Source organism: Struthio camelus, unplaced genomic scaffold, assembly GCF_040807025.1.
Source record: "Struthio camelus isolate bStrCam1 unplaced genomic scaffold, bStrCam1.hap1 HAP1_SCAFFOLD_187, whole genome shotgun sequence".
NCBI classification, from domain to species: Eukaryota; Metazoa; Chordata; class Aves; order Struthioniformes; family Struthionidae; genus Struthio; species Struthio camelus.
In genome coordinates this window covers 25,392-51,164 of record NW_027182706.1, presented here as the reverse complement: position 1 = coordinate 51,164, position 25,773 = coordinate 25,392, and the positions used below count along the sequence as shown (strand labels likewise).

General features: G+C 70.3%; 1 protein-coding gene and 1 pseudogene across 1 annotated transcript; both read right to left on the bottom strand.

Annotated features, from left to right (window-relative positions):
* Window positions 1–1,905: 1,905 nt before the first annotated feature.
* On the bottom strand, window positions 1,906–5,658 carry LOC138065238 (cytohesin-2-like; annotated as a pseudogene).
* A 4,402-nt stretch (window positions 5,659–10,060) lies between these two features.
* On the bottom strand, window positions 10,061–16,242 carry CACNG8 (calcium voltage-gated channel auxiliary subunit gamma 8). Its single transcript, XM_068929453.1, has 4 exons — window positions 15,981–16,242; window positions 14,829–14,912; window positions 13,228–13,368; window positions 10,061–10,725 (listed from the first exon to the last, which is right to left on the bottom strand). Exons 1-4 carry the CDS (start codon window positions 16,132–16,134, stop codon window positions 10,061–10,063), a joined length of 1,044 nt encoding a protein of 347 aa, XP_068785554.1. The 5' UTR covers window positions 16,135–16,242.
* Window positions 16,243–25,773: the final 9,531 nt, after the last annotated feature.

Genomic DNA, 25,773 nt, shown 5'->3' with positions numbered 1-25,773 from the left:
CACCCTATGTCACCCGTCTCCGCGTCACCCTGCAACGCCTGCTGCGGCACCCTATGTCACCCGTCTCCGCGGCACCCTGCAACGCCTGCTGCGGCACCCCGCGGCACCCTGCAACACCTACGGCGTCACCCCGCGTCACCCTGCAACACCTGCTGCGTCACCCCGCGTCACCCTGCAACGCCTGCTGCGGCACCCTGTGTCACCCTATGTCACCCGTCTCCGCGGCACCCTGCAACGCCTGCTGCATCACCCCGCGTCACCCTGCAACGCCTGCTGCGTCACCCTATGTCACCCGACTCTGTGTCACCCTGCAACACCTGCTGCGGCACCCCGCATCACCCTGCAACACCTGCTGCATCATGCTATGTCACCTGTCTCTGCGTCAACCTACAACACCTGCTGCGTCACCCTATGTTACCTGTCTCCGCGGCACCCTGCAACACCTGCTGCGTCACCCTATGTCACCCGTCTCCGCGTCACCCTGCAACACCTGCTGCGTCACCCCGCGGCCCCCTGCAACGCCTGCTGCGTCACCCTATGTCACCCATCTCCGCGGCCCCCTGCAACGCCTGCTGCGTCACCCCGCGTCACCCTACAACACCCGCTGCGTCACCCTATGTCACCCGTCTCCGCGTCACCCTGCAACGCCACAGCTGTCCCCGCAGCAGCCACCAACCGCCACCCCGCGGCGCGGCGCCCCCCGGCCCCCCCCCCCCGGCCCCCCGCGGCCCCCCCCCCCGGCCCCCCCCCCGGCCCCCCCGGCCCCCCGCGCACCGGTGCACTGGAAGACGCCGGGGTTGCACAGGCAGTAGCGCTGGGCGAAGGCCTCCATCATGCGGTCGATCTTCTGCGCCTCCCCCGGCAGCCGGAAGCTCCACAGGAACTGCTGGGGGGGGCACGGGGGCGTCGCGGCTCCCCAACCCCCCCCGGGACACCCACGGCACCCCCATAACCCCCCCGGGACACCCACGGCACCCCCAAACCCCCCCTGGGACACCCACAGCACCCCAACCCCCCGGGACACCCACGGCACCCCCACCCCCCCCCCGGGGACACCCACGGCTCCCCAAACCCCCCCGCAGCCCCCAACCCCCCGGGACGCCCACGGCACCCCCAACCCCCGCCCCGGGACACCCACGGCTCCCCAAAACCCCCCCGCAGCCCCCAACCCCCCCGGGACGCCCACGGCACCCCAAACCCCCCCCCGGACGCCCACGGCTCCCACCAACCCCCCCCGGGACACCCACGGCACCCCAAAACCCCCCCGGGACACCCCGCCGGCTCCCCAACCCCCCGGGACACCCCACGCACCCCAACCCCCCCCCGGAGCCCCCAAACCCCCTAGAACCCCCCCCAAATACCCCCCAGGACCCCCCAGACCCCTAGATAACCCCCCAAGACCCCTAGGCACCCCCCCAGACCCAGATACCCCCCCAGGAGCCCCAGACCCTCAGATTCCCCCCCAGGACCCCCCAGACCAGCACCCCCCCAGGACCCCCCAGACCCCCCCCAGACCCCAGACACCCCCCCCAGAACCCCCCCAGACCCTCAGATTCCCCCCAGACCCTCAGATACCCCCCCAGGGACCCCCAGACCCCCGATACCCCCCCAGGAGCCCCCAGACCTCAGATACCTCCCAGGACCCCCCAGATACCCTCCCAGGACCCCCCCAGACACCCCCAGATACCCCCCCCAGGACCCCCCCAGACCCCCAGACACCCCCCCAGGACCCCCCAGACCCCAGATACCCCCCCAGGACCCCCGATACCCCCCAGGAGCCCCCAGACCCTCAGATACCCCCCCCAGGCTCCTAGATTCCCCCCCAGGACCCCCCAGATACCCCCCCCAGGACCCCCCCAGACCCCCAGACACCCCCCCAGACCCCCCGACCCCCCCGCCGGCGGCTCACCGCAGCGCCTGCACCAGGTTGAGGTCGGTGAACTCGTGCAGGTCCACGAAGGCGTGCAGCACCCCCGATGTTGAACTCCTCCCTGCCGGGCCCCGGCCCGTCAATCACCCGCCCGGGCCCCGCCCCCCACCCACGCCCCGCCCCTCACGCCCGCCAGCCCCGCCCCCTCCCCCCAATACACCCCTAGAGCTGTCAGTCACCCAGCACCCGCCCTGCTGCCTCCAGGCCCCGCCCACCACTGCCCCAGGCCCCGCCCCCTCTCCATGCCCCACCTCCTCCATCCAGGCCCCGCCCCCAACCCCCTAAAGCTCCACCCACTCTCCCAATATGATGCCTGACTTGTCAATCATCAAGCACCCCGCCCCCAATGCAAGCCCCGCCCCCACTCCTCAAGCCCCGCCCACTCCCCAATGCAACCCTTCTAGACCTGTCAATCACACCCCACCCTATCACCTCCCAGGCCCCGCCCCCCACCCCAAGCCCCACCCACTCCCTTACATCAGCACCCGCTGACGTGTCAATCACCCAACACCCCCCCACACTCCTGCTGCACCCACCAGGCCCCGCCCACCCCCAAGCCCCACCCCTTCACCCCAGGCCCCGCCCCTTCACCTCAGGCCCCGCCCACCCCTTCCATAGCCCCTCCCACCATGCACCAAGTGCCCACCCCGCTGCTCCCAAGCCCCGCCCTGCCGGCCCAGGCCCCGCCCCCCGGCCCAGGCCCCGCCCCCCGGCCCAGGCCCCGCCCCCACCGCTCGCCCAGGTAGTCGCCGATGGCCGTCTTGTTGAGGCCTTCGCCCTTGTAGAGGAAGCGGGCGATGTCCTCGGCCGTGGGCCGCAGCAGCTCCTGCTCCACCAGGAACTGGATGCCCTGCGGGCGCCGCCTCAGAGGGGCCCAGGCGTCCGGGCAGCCCCCCCCCCAACTCCACCCCTCCGAGGGGCCCAGGCATCCGGGCAGCCCCCCCCCCCAACTCCACCCCTCCGAGGGGCCCAGGCGTCCGGGCAGCCCCCCCCCCACTCCACCCCTCCGAGGGGCCCAGGCGTCCGGGCAGCCCCCCCCCAACACTCCACCCCTCCGAGGGGCCCAGGCGTCCGGGCAGCCCCCCCCCCCCAACTCCACCCCTCCGAGGGGCCCCAGGCGTCCGGGCAGCCCCCCCCCCACTCCACCCCTCCGAGGGGCCCAGGCGTCTGGGCATCTCCCCCAACTCCACTCCTCCGAGGGGCCCAGGCGTCTGGGCAGCCCCCCCACACACACACACACACACTCCACCCCTCCGAGGGGCCCAGGCGTCCGGGCGGCCCCCCCACACACACACTCCACCCCTCCGAGGGGCCCAGGCGTCCGGGCAGCCCCCCTACCTTTTTGGGGTCCATGTTGAACTTCTTGCGGCCCATCCCCATCTTGCGGTTCCTCTGCAAGGTTTTACTGGGGGGGGGGAACACCAGGATCGGGGGGGGCCCCCGGGCCCTGGGGGGTATTTGGGGTCCCTGAGGGGGCTTTGGGGGGTCCCTAGGCCCTGCAGGACAGCTGAGACGGCCCCAAGGGGTATTTGGGAGGCCATAGGGGGTACTGGGGGGCCCCAGAGGAATATTTGGGGGTTGTAGGAGGGCTTGGGGGGAGTCGCCAAGTCCTGGGGGACAGCAGGGGCAATCCTGGGGGGTATTTGGGGGCTCCGGGGGGTATTGGTGGGCCCCAGGGGGGCCTGAGGGGGTATTTGGGGGCTCCGGGGGGTATTGGTGGGCCCCAGGGGGGCCTGAGGGGGTATTTGGGGGCTCCGGGGGGTATTGGTGGGCCCCAGGGGGTCCTGGGGGGGGTATTTGCGGGCTCTGGGGGGTACTTGAGGGGCCCCAGAGGGTACTGGAGGGCCCTAGGGCGTACTGGGGGGTCTTAGGGGAGTATCTGGGGGCCCTGGGGGGTATTTGGGAGGTCCTAGGGGGTATTGGTGGGCCCTGGGGAGTCCTAGGGGGGTATTTAGGGGGACTGGGAGGGTCTTGAGGGAGTATTTGGAGGCCCCAGAGCTTATTGGTGGGTCCTGGGGGGGCTATTTGGGGGCCCCGGGGGGGTCTTGAGGGGATATTTGGGGGCTCTAGGGGGTATTTGGAGGCCTCAGAGCGTATTGGGGGTCCCAGGGGGTCTTGAGGGGGTATTTGGGGGCCCTGGGGGGGTCCTGGGTGGCCTTTGGGGGCCCTGGGGGGGGTGTTGAGGGGGTATTTGGGGGCTCTAGGGGGTATTTGCAGGCCCCAGAGCGTAGTGGTGGGTCCCGGGAGGTATTTGGGGGCCCTAGGGGGGTATTTGGGGGCCCTGGGGGGTCCTGGAGGGTATTTGGGGGCCATGGGGGGTATTTGGGGGGTACTTGGGGGGCCCTGGGGGGGGTCTTGAGGGATATTTGGGGGCTCTAGGAGATATTTGGAGGCTCCAGAACGTAGTGGTGGGTCCTGGGGGGCATTTAGGGGCCCTAGGGGGGCATTTAGGGGCCCCAAGAGGTGCTGGGGGGTATTTGGGGGGCCCCGGGGGGGGCGCCCACCTGCCCTCGTTGGCCTCGAGCCCCTCGACCTCGCTCATGGCCTCGCTGAGCTCGTCGCGCAGCCGCTGGATCTCCACCAGCAGCTCCTGCTTCCGCCGCCGGATGTTCTCCAGCTCCCGCCGCTCCTCCGCGCTCAGGTCCGGGGGCACTGGGGGCGGGGCCACGTGGGGGAGGCCACGCCCCCTCCCCCACAGCCCCGCCCCCTGTCAAACCCCCCCCACCACCACCACCTGGGAGCCACAGCCCCTTCTCTGAGCCCTTCTCCCATGTGGCCACGCCCCCTCCCGTGTGGCCACGCCCCTTATCCATAGCCACGCCCCTTATCCATAGCCACGCCCCCTAGAGCCCCCAACTGGCCACGCCCCTCCTCTTGAGCCCCACCCCCTCGCCAGACACACCCCCACCCTCTGGACCACACCCTGCACTTGGAGCCACGCCCCCTTGCCCTAAAGCCACGCCCCTTGCCCTAAAGCCACGCCCCCTTGCCCTAAAGCCACGCCCCCGACCCCCCTCTCAGCTCCCCTCCTTCGAGGCCCCGCCCCCCTCCTTTAGGCTCCTCCCAGTCGTCCTCGGGGCGGGGCTAAGCTCGCCAAGGGGCGGGGCTTGCAGCACTCCCTCCTCCCCCCCCGGCAGGGGAAATGGTTCGGCCCCGCCCCTGCCCTTTTATGGGCCGCGCTGGCCCCGCCCGCCCCCCCACGCGCCCCGCGAATGGAACCGCCCGCGCCCCCACCTCCCCCCCCTCCTCCCCGCGCCCTACCATAGACACCGTCCTCCATGGCGACCGCCGCGGCCCGCGCGGGGGGCTGCTCCGTCCGCTCCTCTCTCGTCTCCTCCGCCCTCCGGCTGCGGCGGCGCCCGGCCCAGCGCGGCGCGCGGCGCCTCGTCCCACCCCCTCCCTCCCACAGCCAATAGGAGCTTGCGCTCAGCGCAGGCCACGCCCCTTGACGCAGCGCCGCGGCCAATGAGCGGCCTCAGCCGGCAGCGCTCCTGAGGGGCGGCCCGGGCGGCCAATCAGCGCGCACGCCGCCGACGTAGCCCTCCGCTCCCTCCCCCCGCACGCTCGGATGGGCAGGCGGAACTGCCCCGGCTGGGGTGACGGGCCAATCAGCGATCGGTACCGCCCCTGAGCCCGTCCTCGGAGCACAGTGGCACCGAGAACAACCAATAGAAAGCCGGGAGCCACGTAACCCCGCCTCCTACCCTGACAGGCGGGGTGAAGGGCCAGTAGCAGAGCGGCTTGGCCCAAAGGGGCGGGGGGGGCTGCGGCCGTTGCTAAGGGCCGCGGCAGCCATGGCAACGGCCCGGCCCCACGGCGGGGGCCAGGCAGGGCCGTGGGGCGCCGTGGGGCCGCGCTCGCCTCGCCCGTGGGGCTCCCGCAGCAGGAGCAGGGCGACTCCGGGGAGGGCGTGGGGCTGCGACCCACCGCCCCGGCCCTGGCCCCACAGTGACCCGCAGCACCTGGCCCCACAGCCCCCAGCCCCACGGCAACCCACGGCCTCGGCCCCACAGCCCCCAGCCCCACGGCGACCCACGGCCTCGGCCCCACGGTGACCCGCAGCACCCGGCCCCACGGCGATACACAGCACCCAGCCCCACAGCAACCAGCCCCACGGCGACCCACGGCCTCGGCCCCACGGTGACCCGCAGCACCCGGCCCCACGGCGATACACAGCACCCAGCCCCACAGCAACCAGCCCCACGGCGACCCACGGCCCCGGCCCCACGGCGACCTGCAGCACCTGGGTCCCCCTGTGCCCCCCACGTCCCCCCGTGTCCCCATGTCCCTTCTTGTCTCCTCGTGTCCCTCCCGTGTCCCCTCGTGCCCCTCCGAGACCCCCATGTCCCCCCGTGTCCCCTCATGCCCCTCCGTGACCCCCATGTCCCCCCGTGTCCCCTCATGTCCCCCCGTGTCCCCTTGTGCCCCTCCGTGACCCCCATGTCCCCCCGTGTCCCCTCATGTCCCCCCGTGTCCCCTCGTGCCCCTCCGAGACCCCCATGTCCCCCCGTGACCCCCATGTCCCCCCGTGTCCCCCGTCCCCTCGTGCCCCTCCGTGTCCCCTCATGTCGCCCCGTGTCCCCTCATGTCCCCCCGTGTCCCCTCGAGCCCCTCCGAGACCCCCATGTCCCCTCCGTGACCCCCATGTCCCCCCCGTGACCCCCGTGTCCCCCCGTGTCCCCCTTATGTCCCCCCACGTCCCCTCGTGCCCCTCCGAGACCCCCATGTCCCCCCCGTTGCCCCCGTGTCCACCCGTGACCCCCGTGTCTCCCCATGTCCCCCCACGTCCCCTCGTGCCCCTCTGAGACCCCCATGTCCCCCCCGTGACCCCCGTGTCCCCCCCGTGTCCCCCCACGTCCCCTCGTGCCCCTCCGAGACCCCCATGTCCCCCCCGTGACCCCCATGTCCCCCCCGTGTCCCCCCGTGTCCCCCCGTGTCCCCCCCGTGTCCCCCCACGTCCCCTCGTGCCCCCTCGGCCGTTTCCAGAGGTTTTATTTTATTTTAAAGAGCGAAACCCAGTAAAAATCCATGCAAGGGGGCGGAGCCCGGCCGCGCCCGGCGCCCGGCAGGGGGCGGGGCCTGGCCGAGGGGCGGGGCTGTACAGAGGGGCGGGGCCTGCGGGGCGCCCGGCGCTGCACGTCCTGGAGGGGGGGGGAAGGGGCTCCCAACGATCCCAGCCCCTCCCCCCAACCACCCCCTGCGGCACTGGGCGAACTGGGCGCCACTGGTTTGGCACTGCGGAAGGAACTGGGCGATACTGGTGCGATCCTGCCCGGGGGACTGGGTGCCGCCGGGGGATCCCGGGGAGGGGGGGGGTCCCATGGGTCCACCCCCCCCCCCACAACCAAGCCCCTGGCCGGGCCCCCCCTAAGGCACGGGGGCCCCCCGGGCTGTGCAAGGGGCGGTCACGAGGGACCCCCCCACCGGAGAAAGAAGCGGTTTCAGGGAGGCCCCAAAGAGACAGCGGTTTCAGGGCTCCCCCAAAGACACAGCGGTTTTGGGGGATCCTCCCAAGTAAAGAAGCAGATTTGGGGCTCCCCTAAAGAGACAGCAGTTTTCGGGGGGGAGGCCCAAAGAGATGGCGGTTTCAGGGCTCCCCCAAAGAAAGAAGCGGTTTTGGGGCTCCCCCAAAGGAGACAGACGTTTGGCAGGGCACCCAAAGAAAGAAGCAGTTTCGGGGCTCCCCCAAAAGAGACAGCAGTTTCAGGACCCCTCCAAAGAAAGTAGCAGTTTGGGGGCTCCCCCAAAGAGATGATGGTTTTTGCGGGGGCTCCCACAGAGACAGCGGTTTCGAGACCCCCTCAAAGAGATAGCCGTTTTGGGGAGGCCCAAACAGTAGTTTTGGGAAGTACCTCCAAAGAGATGGTGGTTTCGGGGCCTCCCAAAAGAGATGATGGTTTCAGGGCTCCCCCCATAGAGACATCGGTTTTGGGGGAGCTCCCAAAGAGACGGCAGTTTCTGGAACCCCCCCAACGAGACAGCAGTTTTAGGGGAGCCCCCAAAGAGCTGGTGGTTTCGGGCTCCCCCCTCAAGAGACAGCGGTCTTGGGGGAGCCCCCCCCAGAGAGCTGGCGGTTTCAGGGCCCCCCCCACAAGAGACGGCGGTTTCCGGGGCCCCGGGGGTGGGGGGGCTGGGAGCTGGCACAGAGATTAGCCCTTGATGGATCCGGGGGGGGCTGTAAAAGCAGGGGGAGCCCCGACACCCCCCCCCCCGTTTCCGGAAGACGCCCCAGTCCCCGCGGGGGACCCCAAGCCCCCGGCCCGGCCTGGAGGCCTTCCCGCCCGCGGGAAGGGGGGGGCGAGGAGGAGGAGGAGCGGGGAGGAAGGACAGGAGAGGAGGAGAAGGAGGAGGAGGAGGAGGAGGAGGAGCGGGGAGGAAGGACAGGAGAGGAGGAGGAGGAGGAGGAGGAGGAGGAAGGACAGGAGAGGAGGAGGGGGAGGAGGAGGAGGAGGAAGGACAGGAGAGGAGGAGGAGGAGGAGGGGGAGGAGGAAGGACAGGAGAGGAGGAGGGGGAGGAGGAGGAGGAGGAAGGACAGGAGAGGAGGAGGGGGAGGAAGACGAGGAGGAGGAGGAGGAGGAGGAGGAGGAAGGACAGGAGAGGAGGAGGGGGAGGAGGAGGAGGAGGAAGGACAGGAGAGGAGGAGGAGGAGGACGGTGAGGAAGGGTGGGCGAGTGGGAGGAGGAGGAAGAGCAGGTGTGGGGGGGAGGAAGAGGAGGGGGAGGAAGGGCAGGAGAGGAGGAGGAGGAGCAGGAGGGCAGGGAAAGGCGGGTGCAGGGGAGGAACAGGAGGACGAGGAGGAGGAGGGCGAGGAAGAGGAGGAGGAGGAAGAGTGGTGCAGGGGAGGAAGAGGAGGGTGAGGAAGGGCAGTGGGGGGAGGCAGAGGAGGCTGAGGAAGAGGAAGGCGAGGAAGAGGAAGGCGAGGAAGGCGAGGAAGGGCGGGGGGGAGGCAGAGGAGGGTGAGGAAGAGGAGGAGGAGGAAGAGTGGGTGCAGGGGAGGAAGAGGAGGGTGAGGAAGAGGAAGGTGAGGAAGAGGAAGGTGAGGAAGAGGAAGGTGAGGAAGAGGAAGGTGAGGAAGAGGAGGAAGAGGAGGAGGAGGAAGAGGAGGAGGAGGAAGAGGAGGAGGAGGAAGAGTGGGTGCAGGGGAGGAAGAGGAAGGTGAGGAAGAGGAGGAGGAGGCAGAGGAGGGCGAGGTAGAGGAGGGCAGGGGGAGGCAGGAGGGCAGGGGGAGGCAGAGGAGGAGGAGGAAGAGGAGGGCGAGGAAGAGTGGGTGCAGGGGGGGAAGAGGAAGGTGAGGAAGAGGAGGAGGAGGAAGAGGAGGGCAGGGGGAGGCAGAGGGGGGTGAGGCAGAGGAGGGCGAGGAAGAGGAGGAGGAGGCAGAGGAGGGCAGGGGGAGCCAGAGGGGGGCAGGGGGAGGCAGGGGGGCGAGGAAGAGGAGGAGGAGGAAGAGGAGGGCAGGGGCAGGCAGAGGGGGGTGAGGAAGAGGAGGGCGAGGAAGAGGAGGAGGAGGAAGAGGAGGGCAGGGGGAGGCAGAGGGGGGCGAGGAAGAGGAGGGCGAGGAAGAGGAGGGCGAGGAAGAGGAGGGCAGGGGGAGCCAGAGGGGGGCAGGGGGAGGCGGAGGGGGGCGAGGAAGAGGAGGAGGAGGCAGGGGGAGGCAGGGGGAGGCGGGGGGGGCGAGGAAGAGGAGGAGGAGGAAGAGGAGGGGGAGGCAGGGGGAGGCGGGGGGGGCGAGGAAGAGGAGGGCAGGGGGAGCCAGAGGGGGGCAGGGGGAGGCGGAGGGGGGCGAGGAAGAGGAGGAGGAGGAAGAGGAGGAGGAGGCAGGGGGAGGCGGAGGGGGGCGAGGAAGAGGAGGAGGAGGAAGAGGAGGGGGAGGCAGAGGGGGGCGAGGAAGAGGAGGGGGAGGCAGGGGGAGGCAGGGGGAGGCAGGGGGGTGAGGAAGAGGAGGAGGAGGAAGAGGAGGGGGAGGCAGAGGGGGGTGAGGAAGAGGAGGGGGAGGCAGGGGGAGGCAGGGGGAGGCAGGGGGGCGAGGAAGAGGAGGAGGAGGAAGAGGAGGGGGAGGCAGGGGGAGGCGGAGGGGGGCGAGGAAGAGGAGGAGGAGGCAGAGGAGGGGGAGGCGGGGGGGGCAGGGCCGCCTAGACGGGGGTGGTCTTGCGGTTGAGGGTGCCGGTGGCGGAGGCGCCGTCGGGGCCGCCGGGCTCCTTGCCGAAAGCGTTGTGCAGCTGCAGGAAGGGGGGGCCGGGGGTGCCGGGGGGGCCGCCCTCGCCGTAAGCCCCCCCCCCACCACCGCCGCCGCCGCCGCCCCCCCCGCCGCCGCCCCCCCCCGCCGCCGCCTCCCGCGACAGCGTGTACATGGAGATGTCGGCCGGCAGCTGGGGGGGGGGGACGGCGGCGGCGGCGGCCGCCACCCCCCCCCCCGGCCCCCCCTTGGCCGGCGGCGAGGCGTCCCGCGAGCGACCCGGTTCGCTGGAGCGCGAGCCGGAGCGCGAGCGGCGCCGGGCGCGCAGCCGGGGGCCGGGGGGGCCGCGCGGGGCCGCTCCCCCCCCCGCCGCCGCCGCCGCCGCCCCCCCCGCCGTCCCCAGCGCCGGCGGCCGGCTCTTGCCGTGGGCCTCGCGGCTCTTCTCGATGTAGATGTTGACGGCCAGGACGCCGATGACCTCGGCCAGGATGAAGGAGAGGCCGCCGAAGTAGAAGGACCAGCCGTAGGAGTAGTGGCTCTTCTTGTCCTCGTCCCGCTTGGTGCCCGGGTCGCCCGCGTTGGCCGAGATGTACACGATCACCCCGATGATGTTGCTCAGCCCTGCGGGGACGGGGGGGACACGGGGGACACGGGGGACAGGGATGGACGAGGGACACGGGGGACACGGGACAGGGATGGACGGGGATGGATAGGGATGGACAAGGGACACAGGGGACACAGGACAGGGATGGACAGGGGACACGGGACAGGGATGGACAGGGATGGACAGGGGACAGGGATGGACAGGGATGGACAAGGGACACGGGAGACACGGGACAGGGATGGACGGGGGACACGAGGGACACGGGGGACACGGGACAGGGATGGACGGGGATGGACAGGGATGGACAAGGGACACAGGGGACACAGGACAGGGATGGACAGGGGACACGGGACAGGGATGGACAGGGATGGACAAGGGACACGGGAGACACGGGACAGGGATGGATAGGGGACACGGGACAGGGATGGACAGGGATGGACAGGGGACAGGGATGGACAGGGATGGACAGGGGACAGGGATGGACAGGGATGGACAAGGGACACGGGAGACACGGGACAGGGATGGATAGGGGACATGGCACAGGGATGGACAGAGATGGACAGGGGACACGGGACAGGGATGGACGGGACAGGGGACAGGGATGGACAGGGGACAGGGATGGACAGGGGACACAGGACAGGGATGGACAGGGGACGGGGTGGACACGGGACAGGGATGGACAGGGATGGAGAGGGGACACGGGGGACACGGGACAGGGATGGACAGGGATGGACAGGGGACACGGGGGACACGGGACACAGGACAGGGATGGACAGGGGACAGGGATGGACAGGGGACATGGGGGACACGGGACAGGGATGGACAGGGGACACGGGGGACACGGGACAGGGGACACGGGACAGGGGACACGGGACAGGGATGGACAGGGGACAGGGATGGACAGGGGACAGGGATGGGGACACAGGACAAGGACAGACGGGGACATGGGCAGGGGACACAGACGGGGACACGGGACAGGGATGGACAGGGGACAGGGATGGGGACAAGCAGGGGACACAGGACAGGGATGGGCAGGGGACAAGGGCAGGGGACAAGGGCAGGGGACGCAGGTCAAGGACAGACAGGGGACAGGGGGAGGGACACGGGGACACGGACAGGGGACACAGGACAGGGACAGACAGGGGACAGGGGAAGGGACACGGGGACGGGGACAGGGGACACAGGGCAGGGACAGATGGGACAGGGGGAGGGACACGGGGACGGGGACAGGGGACACAGGGCAGGGACAGATGGGACAGGGACAGGGGACACAGGACAGGGACAGATGGGGACAGGGGGAGGGACACGGGGACGGGGACAGGGGACACAGGGCAGGGACAGATGGGACAGGGGGAGGGACACGGGGACGGGGACAGGGGACACAGGACAGGGACAGATGGGACAGGGACAGGGGACACAGGACAGGGACAGATGGGGACAGGGGGAGGGACACGGGGACACGGACAGGGGACACAGGACAGACAGGGGACAGGGGGAGGGACACGGGGACACGGACAGGGGACACAGGACAGGGACAGATGGGACAGGGCACACGGGCAGGGGACGTGGACAGGGACAGATGGGACAGGGCACACGGGCAGGGGACGTGGACAGGGATGGACAGAGACACGGGACGGGCAGGGGACACGGGGGACACGGGGGTGGCGGGGGGGGACAGAGCCTATTGAGGGACAGATTCCCACATCCCCCCCCACATCCTCCTGGGATCGGGGATCCCTGTGCCCCCCCGGATCCTCCCGGGATCGGGGATCCCCGTGGGATCCTCCTGGGATCGGGGGATCCTTGTGCCCCCCCGGATCCTCCCGGGATCGGGGATCCCCGTGGGATCCTCCTGGGATCGGGGGATCCCCGTGTCACCTTGGGATCCTCCTGGGATCAGGGACCCCTGTGCCCCCCCGGATCCTCCTGGGATCAGGGATCCCCGTGGGATCCTCCTGGGATCGGGGGATCCCCGTGTCACCTTGGGATCCTCCTGGGATCAGGGACCCCTGTGCCCCCCCAGATCCTCCTGGGATCAGGGATCCCTGCGTCACCTTGGGATACTCCTGGGATCAGGGGATCCCCGTGCCCCCCCCGGATCCTCCTGGGATCAGGGATCCCTGCATCACCTTGGGATCCACCCTGGATCAGGGGATCCCTGTGCCCCCCTGGATCCTCCTGGGATCGGGGGATCCCCGTGCCCCCCCCGGATCCTCCTGGGATCAGGGGATCCCCGTGCCCCCCCGGATCCTCCTGGGATCAAGGGATCCCTGCATCACCTTGGGAACCTCCCCGGATCGGGGGATCCCCGTGTCACCTTGGGATCCTCCTGGGATCGGGGGATCCCCGTGTCACCGTGGGAACCTCCCCGGATCGGGGGATCCCCGTGTCTCCCCCTGGGGTTCAGGTGACCACCCCCCCATGCTGTCCCCCCCCCCAAAAAGGACCCCCGTGGGCTGGGGGGACCCCCACGTCCCCCCCCGCCCCGCTCCAGTGGATCCCGCCGGGATCCCGCTCACCGGCGGCCACGAAGAGGATGCCGGCGCCCAGGATAATGTTGCGCTTGGACTTGTAGACGCGGCTGGCGGCGACGCAGAAGCCGCCGAGGAGCAGCAGGATGGCGCTGAGGATGGGGAAGATGCTGGAGGCCCGGACGACCCCTGCGGAGCGGATCCGTCAGCCGGCGGCCAATGGGAGCCCGGCCGGGGCCGCGCGGCCAATCAGGGCCCGCGCCACCCCCCCGCGGAGCGGATCCGTCAGCCGGCGGCCAATGGGAGCCCGGCCGGGGCCGCGCGGCCAATCAGGGCCTGCGCCACCCCCGCGGAGCGGATCCGTCAGCCGGCGGCCAATGGGAGCCCGGCCGGGGCCGCGCGGCCAATCAGGGCCCGCGCCACCCCCCCGCGGAGCGGATCCGTCAGCTGGCGGCCAATGGGAGCCCGGCCGGGGCCGCGCGGCCAATCAGGGCCTGCGCCACCCCCCCGCGGTGTGGATCCGTCAGCCGGCGGCCAATGGGAGCCCGGCCGGGGCCACGCGGCCAATCAGGGCCTGCGCCACCCCCGTGGAGCGGATCCGTCGGCCGGCGGCCAATGGGAGCTCCCCAGAGCCGCAGCCAATCACAGCCCACCAGTCCCAGGGGGATCCATCAGCCCAACAGCCAATGGGAGTCCCCCGAGCTGCGGCCAATCAGGGCCCACCAGCCCGGGGGGGGGGGGGAATCTGTCAGCCTGCCCGCTGGCCAATCAGATGAAAGGGTCCTTGAGGCTGAGAACCAATGAGAAGAAGCCAATCAGAGGTCAGGAACCAATCAGAACATGGAGGCCCCTGCTGTTCTGAGACCGGTGACCAATCAGAAGGGAGAATCTGGATGGGGGGGGGGAGCAGCCAATCAGAGCGCAGCGTCGCCAGGTCAAGAGACTCTCGGTACCACCAGCCAATCAGAACACAGGGCAGCTGACTGCTCTGAGGCCAGCGGCCAATCAGAAGGCAGAACACCAACCCCCCCCCCCCCCGACAGCCCCGTCGCTAAGGGAGGGGAGTTGCTGCGGCATCCCCGTTGCTAGGAGACCCAAGTGCTCCCGGTTGCTATGGGAGGGGGTTTCCATGGGAACCCAGCTGCTGGGGGGGCGTGGCCAAAAACAGTTGCCGTGGGCGGGACACGGCCAGGGAAACGCCAGGATGGTTGCCAGGGCGGTTGCCAGGGGGACACCAGGGCAACGCCGGGGCGGTTGCCAGGGCAACGCCACGGCAATGCCAAGACGGTTGCTGGGGCGATGCCAGGGCAATGCCAGGGCGGTCGCTGGGGTGGTCGCCGTGGTAACACCAGGGCGACGCCAGGGCGGTTGCTGGGGTGGTTGCCGTGGTAACACCAGGGCGACGCCAGGGCGGTCTCTGGGGTGGTTGCCGTGGTAACACCAGGGCATCACGAGGGCAGTTGCCGGGATGATGCCGGGGTTGTTGCCAGGGCATTGCCGGGGCGGTTGCCAGGGCAGTTGCCAGGGTGACGCCACGACGGTTGCCAGGGCATTGCCGGGGCGGCTGCCAGGGCAGTTGCCAGGGCGACGCCACGACGGTTGCCAGGGCATTGCCGGGGCGACGCCAGGCGGTTGCCGGGGCGACTCACGGAGCAGGTACTCGGCGCTGTCGTGGTCGTACTCCATGTCCTCGGGGAAATGGTTGATCTTCACGCAGATGCCGCGCTTGAGGCCTGCCGAGAGACATGGCCCGGTGATGCGGGGACGCCGCCAGCTCCCCCAGACAGTGTCACAGGGGAACAGGGATGCTGTGAGCTCCCCCAACAGTGTCACAGGGGACAGGGATGCTGTGAGCTCCCCCAGACAATGTCACAGGGATGCTGTGAGCTCCCCCAACAGTGTCACATGGGGGACGGGGACACCGCCAGCTCCCCCAGACGGTGTCACAGGGATGCTGTGAGCTCCCCCAACAGTGTCACAGGGGAACAGGGATGCTGTGAGCTCCCCCAACAGTGTCACAGGGGACAGGGATGCTGTGAGCTCCCCCAGACAATGTCACAGGGATGCTGTGAGCTCCCCCAACAGTGTCACAGGGGACGGGGATGCTGTGAGCTCCCCCAACAGTGTCACAGGGGAACAGGGATGCTGTGAGCTCCCCCAGACAATGTCACAGGGATGCTGTGAGCTCCCCCAACAGTGTCACAGGGGAACAGGGATGCTGTGAGCTCCCCCAACAGTGTCACAGGGGACGGGGACACCACCAGCTCCCCCAGACAATGTCACCGGGATGCTGTGAGCTCCCCCAACAGTGTCACAGGGGAACAGGGATGCTGTGAGCTCCCCCAACAGTGTCACAGGGGACGCCGCCAGCTCCCCCAGACAATGTCACAGGGATGCTGTGAGCTCCCCCAACAGTGTCACAGGGGACGGGGATGCTGTGAGCTCCCCCAACAGTGTCACAGGGGAACAGGGATGCTGTGAGCTCCCCCAGACAATGTCACAGGGATGCTGTGAGCTCCCCCAACAGTGTCACAGGGGAACAGGGATGCTGTGAGCTCCCCCAACAGTGTCACAGGGGAACAGGGACACTGCCAGCTCCCCCATCAGTGCCACAGGGACGCCGCCAGCTCCCCCAGACAGTGTCACAGGGATGCTGTGAGCTCCCCCAACAGTGTCACAGGGGAACAGGGATGCTGTGAGCTCCCCCAACAGTGTCACAGGGGACGGGGACACCACCAGCTCCCCCGGACAGTGTCACCGGGAGGGGACAAGCCCCCCCCCCCCCCCCCGCCCCAAATCACCTTCGAGGCAGCAGATGCGCCAGAGGCCGGAGTGGGTGAGGCCGCCGGGGTCGCGGCGGTCCCGGTGGGCCGCCTCCTCGCCCGAGGCGTTGCTGGTGTTGCAGATGAAGGCGCGGGCGTAGAGCCAGTAGTCGGTGCCGATGGCGATGGTCATGAGGCCGAAGGCGGCGAAGGCGCCCACGGTGGTGAGCAGCACCTGCACCCCCCGCTCGCACCAGGCCACCCGCTCGCCGTTCCAGCGCTTGAGCGACTCCAGCCTGCCGGCCGCCCCGGGGCGCCCCGCGCGCCCCCCCCGCCCCCACCCCAAACCGCTGCCGCCGCGGGGCCCAGGCGTCCGGCGGCCGCCTCGCTCGCGCTGCTTCCCCCCCCCCCCGCCTCCGCCGCCTCACCCGCCGCGGCGCTCGGCGCGTGACCGGGCACCTACGGGGTCACGGGGAGGGGGCCCAGGCGTCCGGGCACCTACGGGGTCACGGGGAGGGGGCCCAGGCGTCCGGGCACCTACGGGGTCACGGGGAGGGGGCCCAGGCGTCCGGGCACCTATGGGGTCAGGGGAGGGGGCCCAGGCGTCCGGGCACCTATGGGGTCACGGGGAGGGGGCCCAGGCGTCCGGGCACCTATGGGGTCGGGGAGGGGGCCCAGGCGACCGGGCACCTACAAGGTCACGGGGAGGGGGCCCAGGTGTTCAGGCACCCACAAGGTCACGGGGAGGGGGCCCAGGCGTCCGGGCACCCACAAGGTCACGGGGAGGGGGCCCAGGCGACCGGGCACCTACAGGGTCAGGGGAGGGGGCCCAGGTGTCCGGGCACCTACAGGGTCAGGGGAGGGGGCCCAGGTGTCCGGGCACCTATGGGGTCAGGGGAGGGGGCCCAGGTGTTCAAACACCTATGGGGTCAGGGGAGGGGGCCCAGGCGTCCGGGCACCTACAAGGTCGCAGGGAGGGGGCCCAGGCGTCCGGGCACCCACAAGGTCACGGGGAGGGGGCCCAGGCGTCCGGGCACCCACAAGGTCACGGGGAGGGGGCCCAGGCGTCCGGGTACCTATGGGGTCAGGGGAGGGGGCCCAGGCGACCGGGCACCTACAGGGTCAGGGGAGGGGGCCCAGGTGTCCGGGCACCTATGGGGTCACGGGGAGGGGACCCAGGCGTCCGGGCACCTATGGGGTCACGGGGAGGGGGCCCAGGCGTCCGGGCACCTACAAGGTCGCAGGGAGGGGACCCAGGCATCCGAGCCCCACTGCCCTCCCGATGTCAGGAAGGAAGGGACCCAGGCGTCCGGGCCCCCTCTGTTCTCACCGCTGCGCCCCGGGGCCCTGTCGAGGCCGGGCGAGGGGCCCAGGCGTCCGGGGCTGCCCCGCCCCCGCCCGCGGCTCAGGACCCCGGGGGGCGGCGGGCGGCCGGGCCGGGGGCCGAGTCCATGGAGGGGGCCGCGGCCGGGGCCCGGGCACGCGCGCACGGGCGGGCGGCTCCTCCGTGACGGCGCGGGGCTGCGGGGAGAGCACGAGGGCGGCCGGCTCGCACGAGGGTGCAGGGCCTTGCACGAGGGTGCTGGGCCTCGCACGAGGGCGGCCGGCTGCGCACGAGGGTGGCCAGGGCCTCGCACGAGGGTGCAGGGCCTCGCACGAGGGCGGCCAGGGCATTGCACGAGGGTGCTGAGCCTTGCACGAGGGCAGCCAGGGCCTCGCACGAGGATGCAGGGCCTCGCACGAGGGCAGCCAGGGCATTGCACGAGGGTGCTGAGCCTCGCACGAGGGCAGCCAGGGCATCGCACGAGGGTGCTGAGCCTCGCACGAGGGTGCGCCCCCCCTCCACCCTCGCACCGCGCTGGGGGAGGCCTCTCCCACCCGGACGCCTGGGCCCTTCCCCCTTTGGTTGGGGGGTGGGGGGAATCCCGCCCCTCCCCCAGCCAGGAAAGCCCCCCCTCAACCTCCCCCACAGCACCCAACCCCCCCCCAGGCCCCCCAAATCCCCTTGACGCCCCCACAGCAGCCCCCCCCGACCCACCCCTCAGGCCCCCCCCCAGTCCCCATCACCCCTCATCACCTCCCGGACCCTCCCCAGCATCCCCCCTAGGACCCCCAAATGCCCCATAACCCCCCTTGGTGCCCCCCAATGCCCCCCAGAGTCCCCTCAAAACTCTCCCAGGGCCCCCCAAAATATACCAGGGTGCCCCCAAAGCCCCCAGGGACCCCCCTGTTCTCTCATCGCCCCCCCATACCATCCAGTGCCCCCCAGAAGCCCCCATCACCCCTCACTGCCCCCCAACTTCCCCCAGGGGCCCCCCAAATGCCCCCTGGCCCCTCTGTGCCCCCCAAAGCCCCCCCAGAAGTCCTCAGAGACCTCTAAGTTCCCCCAAAACCCTCCCAAACCCTCACGGGCCCCATTTGCCCCCCCAGTTCTCTAACGCCTCCCCACGGCCCCCCAATTGCACCCCTGAGCCCCCCCAAGTCCCCCAAATACCCCAGGGGCCCCCCAAAGCCCCCCCTGCACCCCAAACACCTTCAAGTCCCCCTAAAGCCCCCCCAGCCTCTAACACCCCCCTAGGAGCCCCCCAAAACCCTCCAGCCCCCCAACCTCCCCCATCAAGCCCCCTTGAGTCCTCCAGACCCCCAAAAGGCCCCCAACACCCCCCCAAAGCCCCCCGAGTCTCTCAACCCCCCCAGGACCCCTCAACACCCCCTCAGAGGTCCCCCAAATCCTCCCCAAGGGACCCAAAACACCCCAGTGCCCCCCAACCGCACCGAAAGGCCCCTGACACCCCCTCAAAGCCCCCCCCAAATGCATGCCGGGCCCCCGAGACCCCCAAAATCCTCTCAGAAGCCCCCCAACCCCCCCCAGAGCTCCTCAACACCCCCAGGGCCCCAAAGGCCCCCAAACCCCATCGGGGACCTTTACTCCCCCCCAATACCCCCCAAAGCCCCCCCCAACCCCCTCAATACCCTCCTAAACCCCCCCGGGGCCCCTCACTGCCCCTCAACCCCCCCAGGGCCCCCCACCACCCCCAATATACACTCAACCCCCCCCGGGACCCCTCACTGCCCCCCAACTCCTCCAATACCCCCAATACCCCCCCAGGACCCCTCATTGCCCCCCATTCCCCCCAATCCCCCCCCAGACCCCTAATATCCCCCCAAACCCCCTTAGGGGCCCTCATCGCCCTTAAACCCCCCCCGGGGCCCCTCACTGCCCCCCAACTCCTCCAATACCCCCAATACCCCCCAAAGACCCCTCACTGCCCCCCAATCCCCCCCTCAGCCCCCCTAATATCCCCCCAAACCCCCTTAGGGCCCCTCATTGCCCCTCAACCCCCCCCCAGGACACCTCATTGCCCCCCAAATCCCCTCAACCCCCCCCCAGGACACCTCATTGCCCCCCAAATCCCCCCAACACCCCCCCAGGGCCTGTCACTGCCCCCCAACACCCCCACAACCCCCACAACCCCCCCAGGACACCTCACTGCCCCCCAAATCCCCTCCAAACCCCCCCAAGGGCCCCTCACTGCCCCCCAACACCCCCACAACCCCCTCACTGCCCCACACCCCCCCCAGGACACCTCACTGCCCCCCAAATCCCCCCAACACCCCCCCAGGACACCTCATTGCCCCCCAAATCCCCGCCAAACCCCCCCAAGGGCCCCTCACTGCCCCCCAACACCCCCACAACCCCCTCACTGCCCCACACCCCCCCCAGGACACCTCACTGCCCCCCAAATCCCCCCAACACCCCCCCAGGACACCTCACTGACCCCCAAATCCCCCCAACACCCCCCAAGGGCCCCTCACTGCCCCCCAACACCCCCACAACCCCCTCACTGCCCCACACCCCCCCCAGGACACCTCACTGCCCCCCAAATCCCCCCAACACCCCCCCAGGACACCTCACTGACCCCCAAATCCCCCCAACACCCCCCAAGGGCCCCTCACTGCCCCCCAACCCCCCCAGGGCTCCTCACCGTCCCCCCAACCCCCCCCGGGTCCCCCAAAACCCCCCCAGGGCCCCTCACTGCCCCCTCAACCCCCCCCAACCCCCCCAGGGCCCCCCCAACCTCCCCCAGGGCCCCTCACCGCCCCCCAAAACACCCCCAACACCCCCCACCCCCCTCAGGGCCCCCCAGGGACCCTCACCGCCCCCCAACACCCCTCCAAACCCCCCCAGGGCCCCCCAAAAGCCCCCCAACTCCCCCTTCACCCCGCCAGGGCCCCCCAGGGACCCTCACCGCCCCCCAACACCCCTCCAAACCCCCCCAGGGCCCCCCAAAAGCCCCCCAACCCCCCCTTCACCCCCCCAGGGCCCCCCAGGGACCCTCACCGCCCCCCAACACCCCTCCAAACCCCCCCAGGGCCCCCCAAAAGCCCCCCAAACACCCTCAGGGCCCCCCACCGGCCCCCCAAACCCCCCTTCACCCCCCCCAGGGCCCCCCCAACCGCCCCTCACCCCCCAGGACCCCCTCAACCCCCCCCAACCGCCCCGACCCCCCCCTTTTACCTCACCACACGCCGGGGGGGGGGCCGGTGCCGGGGGGGGGACGGAGCCGGGTCCGCAGGGGCCGGTTGTACCGGGGGGGGGGGGGGGGGCCGGTATGGGGGGGGGTCGGTCCCGGGGGGCTGGTCCCGCTATGGGGGGGGTCGGTATCGGAGGGGGGGGTCCCACTATTGGGGGGGTCAGTACCGGGGGGGGGGGCCCGGGGGTGCCGGTGCCGGTGCGGCTGCAGCGGGCGGGGGCGGTGCGGGGGGCGGTGCTACAGAGGGGGCGGAGCTATCGAGGGGGCGGGGCTACCGGGAGCGGGGGGGGGGGGTGGGGGGGACCGGCGGGCGGAGCGGGAGCGCCTGGAAGATTCGCGGGGGGGTGTGACGTCAGCGGGGGCGGGGCTAAGGAGCCGGGGGGGGGCGTGTGCACGGGGCACGCGTGTGCACGGGGAGGGGGTGTGCACGAGGAGGGGGTGTGCACGAGGAGGGGGTGTGCACGGGGAGGGGGTGTGCACGAGGAGGGGGTGTGCACGGGGAGGGGTGTGCGCGGGGAGGGGTGTGCACGGGGAGGGGGTGTGCACGAGGAGGGGGTGTGCACGGGGAGGGGTGTGCGCGGGGAGGGGTGTGCACGGGGAGGGGGTGTGCACGAGGAGGGGGTGTGCACGGGGAGGGGGTGTGCACGAGGAGGGGGTGTGCACGGGGAGGGGTGTGCGCGGGGAGGGGTGTGCACGGGGAGGGGGTGTGCACGAGGAGGGGGTGTGCACGAGGAGGGGGTGTGCACGGGGAGGGGTGTGCACGGGGAGGGGGTGTGCACGAGGAGGGGGTGTGCACGAGGAGGGGGTGTGCACGGGGAGGGGGTGTGCACGGGGAGGGGGTGTGCACGAGCACGCGTGTGCACGGGGAGGGGTGTGCACGGGGAGGGGGTGTGCACGAGCACGCGTGTGCACGGGGAGGGGGTGTGCACGAGGAGGGGTGTGCACGAGGAGGGGTGTGCACGGGGAGGGGGTGTGCACGGGGAGGGGGTGTGCACGAGCACACGTGTGCACGGGGAGGGGGTGTGCACGAGGAGGGGTGTGCACGAGGAGGGGTGTGCACGGGGAGGGGTGTGCACGGGGAGGGGGTGTGCACGAGCACGCGTGTGCACGGGGAGGGGGTGTGCACGGGGAGGGGGTGTGCACGAGGAGGGGTGTGCACGGGGAGGGGTGTGCATGGGGAGGGGGTGTGCACGAGCACGCGTGTGCACGAGGAGGGGTGTGCACGAGGAGGGGTGTGCACGGGGAGGGGGTGTGCACGGGGAGGGGTGTGCACGGGGAGGGGGTGTGCACGAGGAGGGGGTGTGCACGGGGAGGGGTGTGCACGGGGAGGGGGTGTGCACGAGCACGCGTGTGCACGGGGAGGGGGTGTGCACGGGGAGGGGTGTGCACGAGGAGGGGTGTGCACGGGGAGGGGTGTGCACGGGGAGGGGGTGTGCACGAGCACGCGTGTGCACGGGGAGGGGTGTGCACGAGGAGGGGTGTGCACGGGGAGGGGTGTGCACGGGGAGGGGGTGTGCACGAGCACGCATGTGCACGGGGAGGGGGTGTGCACGGGGAGGGGGTGTGCACGAGCACGCGTGTGCACGGGGAGGGGTGTGCACGAGGAGGGGTGTGCACGGGGAGGGGGTGTGCATGGGGAGGGGGTGTGCACGAGCACGCGTGTGCACGAGGAGGGGTGTGCACAGGGAGGGGGTGTGCACGAGTACACGTGTGCACGAGGAGGGGTGTGCACGAGGAGGGGTGTGCATGGGGAGGGGGTGCGCACGGGGAGGGGGTGTGCACGAGCACACGTGTGCACGGGCAGGGGGTCTGCACGGGTCCCGCGTGTGCACAGGGAGCTGTGTGCATGAGCACACGCGTGCAAGAGGAAAGCATGTGCACGAGCACGCGTGTGCATGGGGAGATGTGTGCGCGGGGAGGCGTGTGCACGAGCACGCGTGTGCACAAGGATGGCATGTACACGAGCCCGCGTGTGCACGGGGAGGCGTGTGCACGAGCACGCATGTGCACAAGGAAGGCATGTGCATGGGGAGATGTGTGCACGGGGAGGCGTGCGCACAAGTATGCGTTTGCACGGGGCGAAGACGTGTGCGCGGGCACGCGTGTACCCCAGGGTTGCCGTGGCGACAGGGATGCGGGGCCGGTATTGCGGCAACCAGCTGGCCCCGCCCCCTGGGCAGGGCTGGAATTGGGGGTGGGCGGGGCTGCTCTGGAGTCCCGCCCCCTCCACCTCCCCACGGCCCCCTATTGCCCCCCCAGTCCCCTATTGCCCCCGTCACCCCCCCCACGGCCCCCATTGCCCCCCCAGTCCCCTATTGCCCCCATCACCCCCCCACGGCCCCCTATTGCCCCCCCAGTCCCCTATTGCCCCCGTCACCCCCCCCACGGCCCCCTATTGCCCCCCCAGTCCCCTATTGCCCCCGTCACCCCCCCACGGCCCCCTATTGCCCCCCCAGTCCCCTATTGCCCCCATCACCCCCTTATTGCCCCCTAGAGCCCCTCCACGGCCCCCCACTGACCCCAGGAGGTCCTGGGGGGGGTCACAGTGAGGGGGGGGGACCCCGGAGGGGGGAGGGAATATTTTGGGGGGGGGTCTCAGGAGGGTTCACACGAGGGGGGGTAATTTGAAATCTTTATTGAGGTCGCGCCGATCCCCTATTTACATATCGTACAGCGGGGGGGGACCCAAACTTGGGGGGGCCCAAATCTGGGGAGTGGACCCCAAATCTGGGGTTATCCCAGCGGGGGGGGGCACCATTGCTGGGGACCCCCATGCTGCCCCCCAGGATGGGAGTGTCTAACCCCCCCCGGCCCCCCCCTTATATTTTGGGGGGGGGAAGCTACATATTGAAGCCGTTTATTGCCATAGAAATCCCCCCAACCGGGGGGGTGGGCCCCCCCCCACTGCCCCACCTGGCCCCGAGAGGCTTTGGGGGGGGTGGGCTTTGGTGCCCTGCTGGCCCTTTAAGAGCTGGGGTGCCCCCCCAAGCCCCCTCTAATCTCTAGGCTCCCCACCTCCCCCCCCCATGAGGACCCAGGCGTCCGGGACCCCCCTCCCTCCCCCCGCCCAAGACTTGTGCTAACGGGAGCTGGTGGCGGTGGGAGGGTCCGACCCCACCGTGGACCAGCCACGCGGGGGCAGGGGGCAGGGGTCAAAGGTCAGGGGAGACCCCCACCCCATCCCAAATTTGAGGATTGGGGGGGGTGTCACTAAAGCCGAAGGGGCTCTCAGGCAGCGGAGACCCCGGTGGGGGGGGTCCATCCCGGGGAGACGGAGGAGGAACGTGGAGGAGAAGGAGGAAGGGCAACTGGGGACACGACCAAGATGGCCGCCGAGCTGTGTCTTGTCCATCGCTGGCTGTGGTTGGCTGAAGATGGCCGCCATGCCACATCTTGTCCATCATTGGTCATAGTTGGGGGACAAAATGGCCGCCGAGCCACATCTTGTCCATCGTTGGTCATGGTTGGGGAACAAAATGGCCGCCGAGCCACATCCTGTCCATCATTGGCTGTGGTTGGCGGGAGAAGATGCCCAGCGAGCCATGTCTTGTCCATCATTGGCCACAGTTGGTAGGAGAAGATGGCCACCAAGGCACATCTGGTCTATTATTGGCCATGGTTGGTGGCACAAGATGGCCGCCGAGCTCAGTCCTGTCCATTGTTCACCGTGGTTGGCAGAAGACGGCTGCCGAGCCACGTCTTGGCCATCGGCGGCCATGGCTGGCAGGAGAAGATGGCCACCAAGCCACACCTTGTCCATCACTGGCCGAGGTTGGTGGGACAAGATGGCCACCAAGCACAGTCTTGTCCATTCTTGGCCGTGGTTGGTAGAAGAAAGCATGTCTTGTCTACTGTTGGCCATGGTTGGCGGGATAAGATGGCTGCCAAGCTAAGCCCTATCTATTATTGGCCATGGTTGGCAGGACAAGATGGCCGCTGAGCTCAGGCCTGTCCATTTTTCGCTGTGGCTGGCAGAAGATGGCCGCTGAGTTATGTCTTGTCCATCATCGGCCATGGTTGGAGGAACAAGACGGCTGCCAAGCTAAGCCTTGTCCCCTCTTGGCTGCGGCTGACAGGAGAAGACGCCCATGAAGCCTCACCGGCCATGGTGGCAGGACAAGATGGCCGCCGAGCCACTTCCGGCCCACTGTTGGCCACGGTTGGTGGGACAAGATGGCCGTGGAGCTTCACTGGCCATGGTTGGTGGGACAAGATGGCCGCCGAGCCACTTCCGGCCCACTGTTGACCACGGCTGGTGGGACAAGATGGCCGTGGAGCTTCACTGGCCATGGTTGGTGGGACAAGATGGCCGCCGAGCCACTTCCTGTCCAGAGCCATTTCCGTAGTGACCGAGATGGCACCGTGAAGGGGACGGGGATGGGGCCGTGGTGTCCCCAGTGTCCCCATGTGTCCCCCCCGGCGTCCCGGCCCCATCTCTGCCGTCCCCGGTGGCCTCCACCGTCCCCACGGCCCCCAGCGCCCCCAAGGTCCTTCATGTCCCCACAGCCCCCGATGTCCCCATGGGTGCTGCCACCCACAGCGTCCCTGCGCTCCCCGGGGTCCCCAAGGTGTCCCCACAGCTCCCAATGTCCTTTGTGTCCCCAAGGTCCCTGCAGCCCCTGGTGTCCCCAGAGCCCCTGGGGGCCCCTGCCACCCCTGGTTGTCCCCAAGGTCCCAGGTGTCCCCACAGCCCCTGGTGTCCTTGGTGTTGCCATGGCTCCCGCCACCCCCTGGTGTCACCGATATCCCCAGAGCCCCTGGGGTCCCGGCCACCCCTGGGGTCCCCATGGCCCCTGCCACCGCTGGGGTCCCCAATGTCCCAGGTGTCCCCATGGCCCCTGCAGCCCCTGATGTCCGTGGTGTCCCCACAGCCCCTGGTGTCCCCAGAGCCCCCGGTGTCCCCAAGCTCCCAGTGTCTCCAGAACCCCTGATGGCCCCAGAGCTGTCAGTGTCCCCAAGGTCCCAGATGTCCCCAAAGCCCCAGGTGTCCCAGGAGCCCCTGGTGTCCCCAAGGTCCTGGGTGTCCCCAGAGCCCCTGCTGTCCCCAAGGTCCCAGGTGTCCCCAGAGCCCCAAGTGTCCCTGCAGCCCCAAGTGTCCCCAAGGTCCCAGGTGTCCCCAGAGCTGCCAGTGTCCCCAGAGCCCCTGGTGTCCCCAGAGCTCCTGGTGTCCCCAGAGCTGGTGGTGTCCCCAAGGTCCCAAGTGTCCCCAGAGCCCCAAGTGTCCCTGCAGCCCCAAGTGTCCCCAAGGTCCCAGGTGTCCCCAGAGCCCCTGGTGTCCCCAAAGCCCCCAGTGTCCC

Excerpts from the sequence above, each read along its gene's own strand:
- CACNG8 (XM_068929453.1), bottom strand. The coding sequence starts at position 16,134 with ATGACCATCGCCATCGGCACCGACTACTGGCTCTACGCCCGCGCCTTC. Across the intron at positions 14,913-15,980 it reads GCGCATCTGCTGCCTCGAAG|GCCTCAAGCGCGGCATCTGC; the intron begins GTGATTTGGGGC and ends GTCTCTCGGCAG. Across the intron at positions 13,369-14,828 it reads CAGCGCCGAGTACCTGCTCC|GGGTCGTCCGGGCCTCCAGC; the intron begins GTGAGTCGCCCC and ends TCCGCTCCGCAG.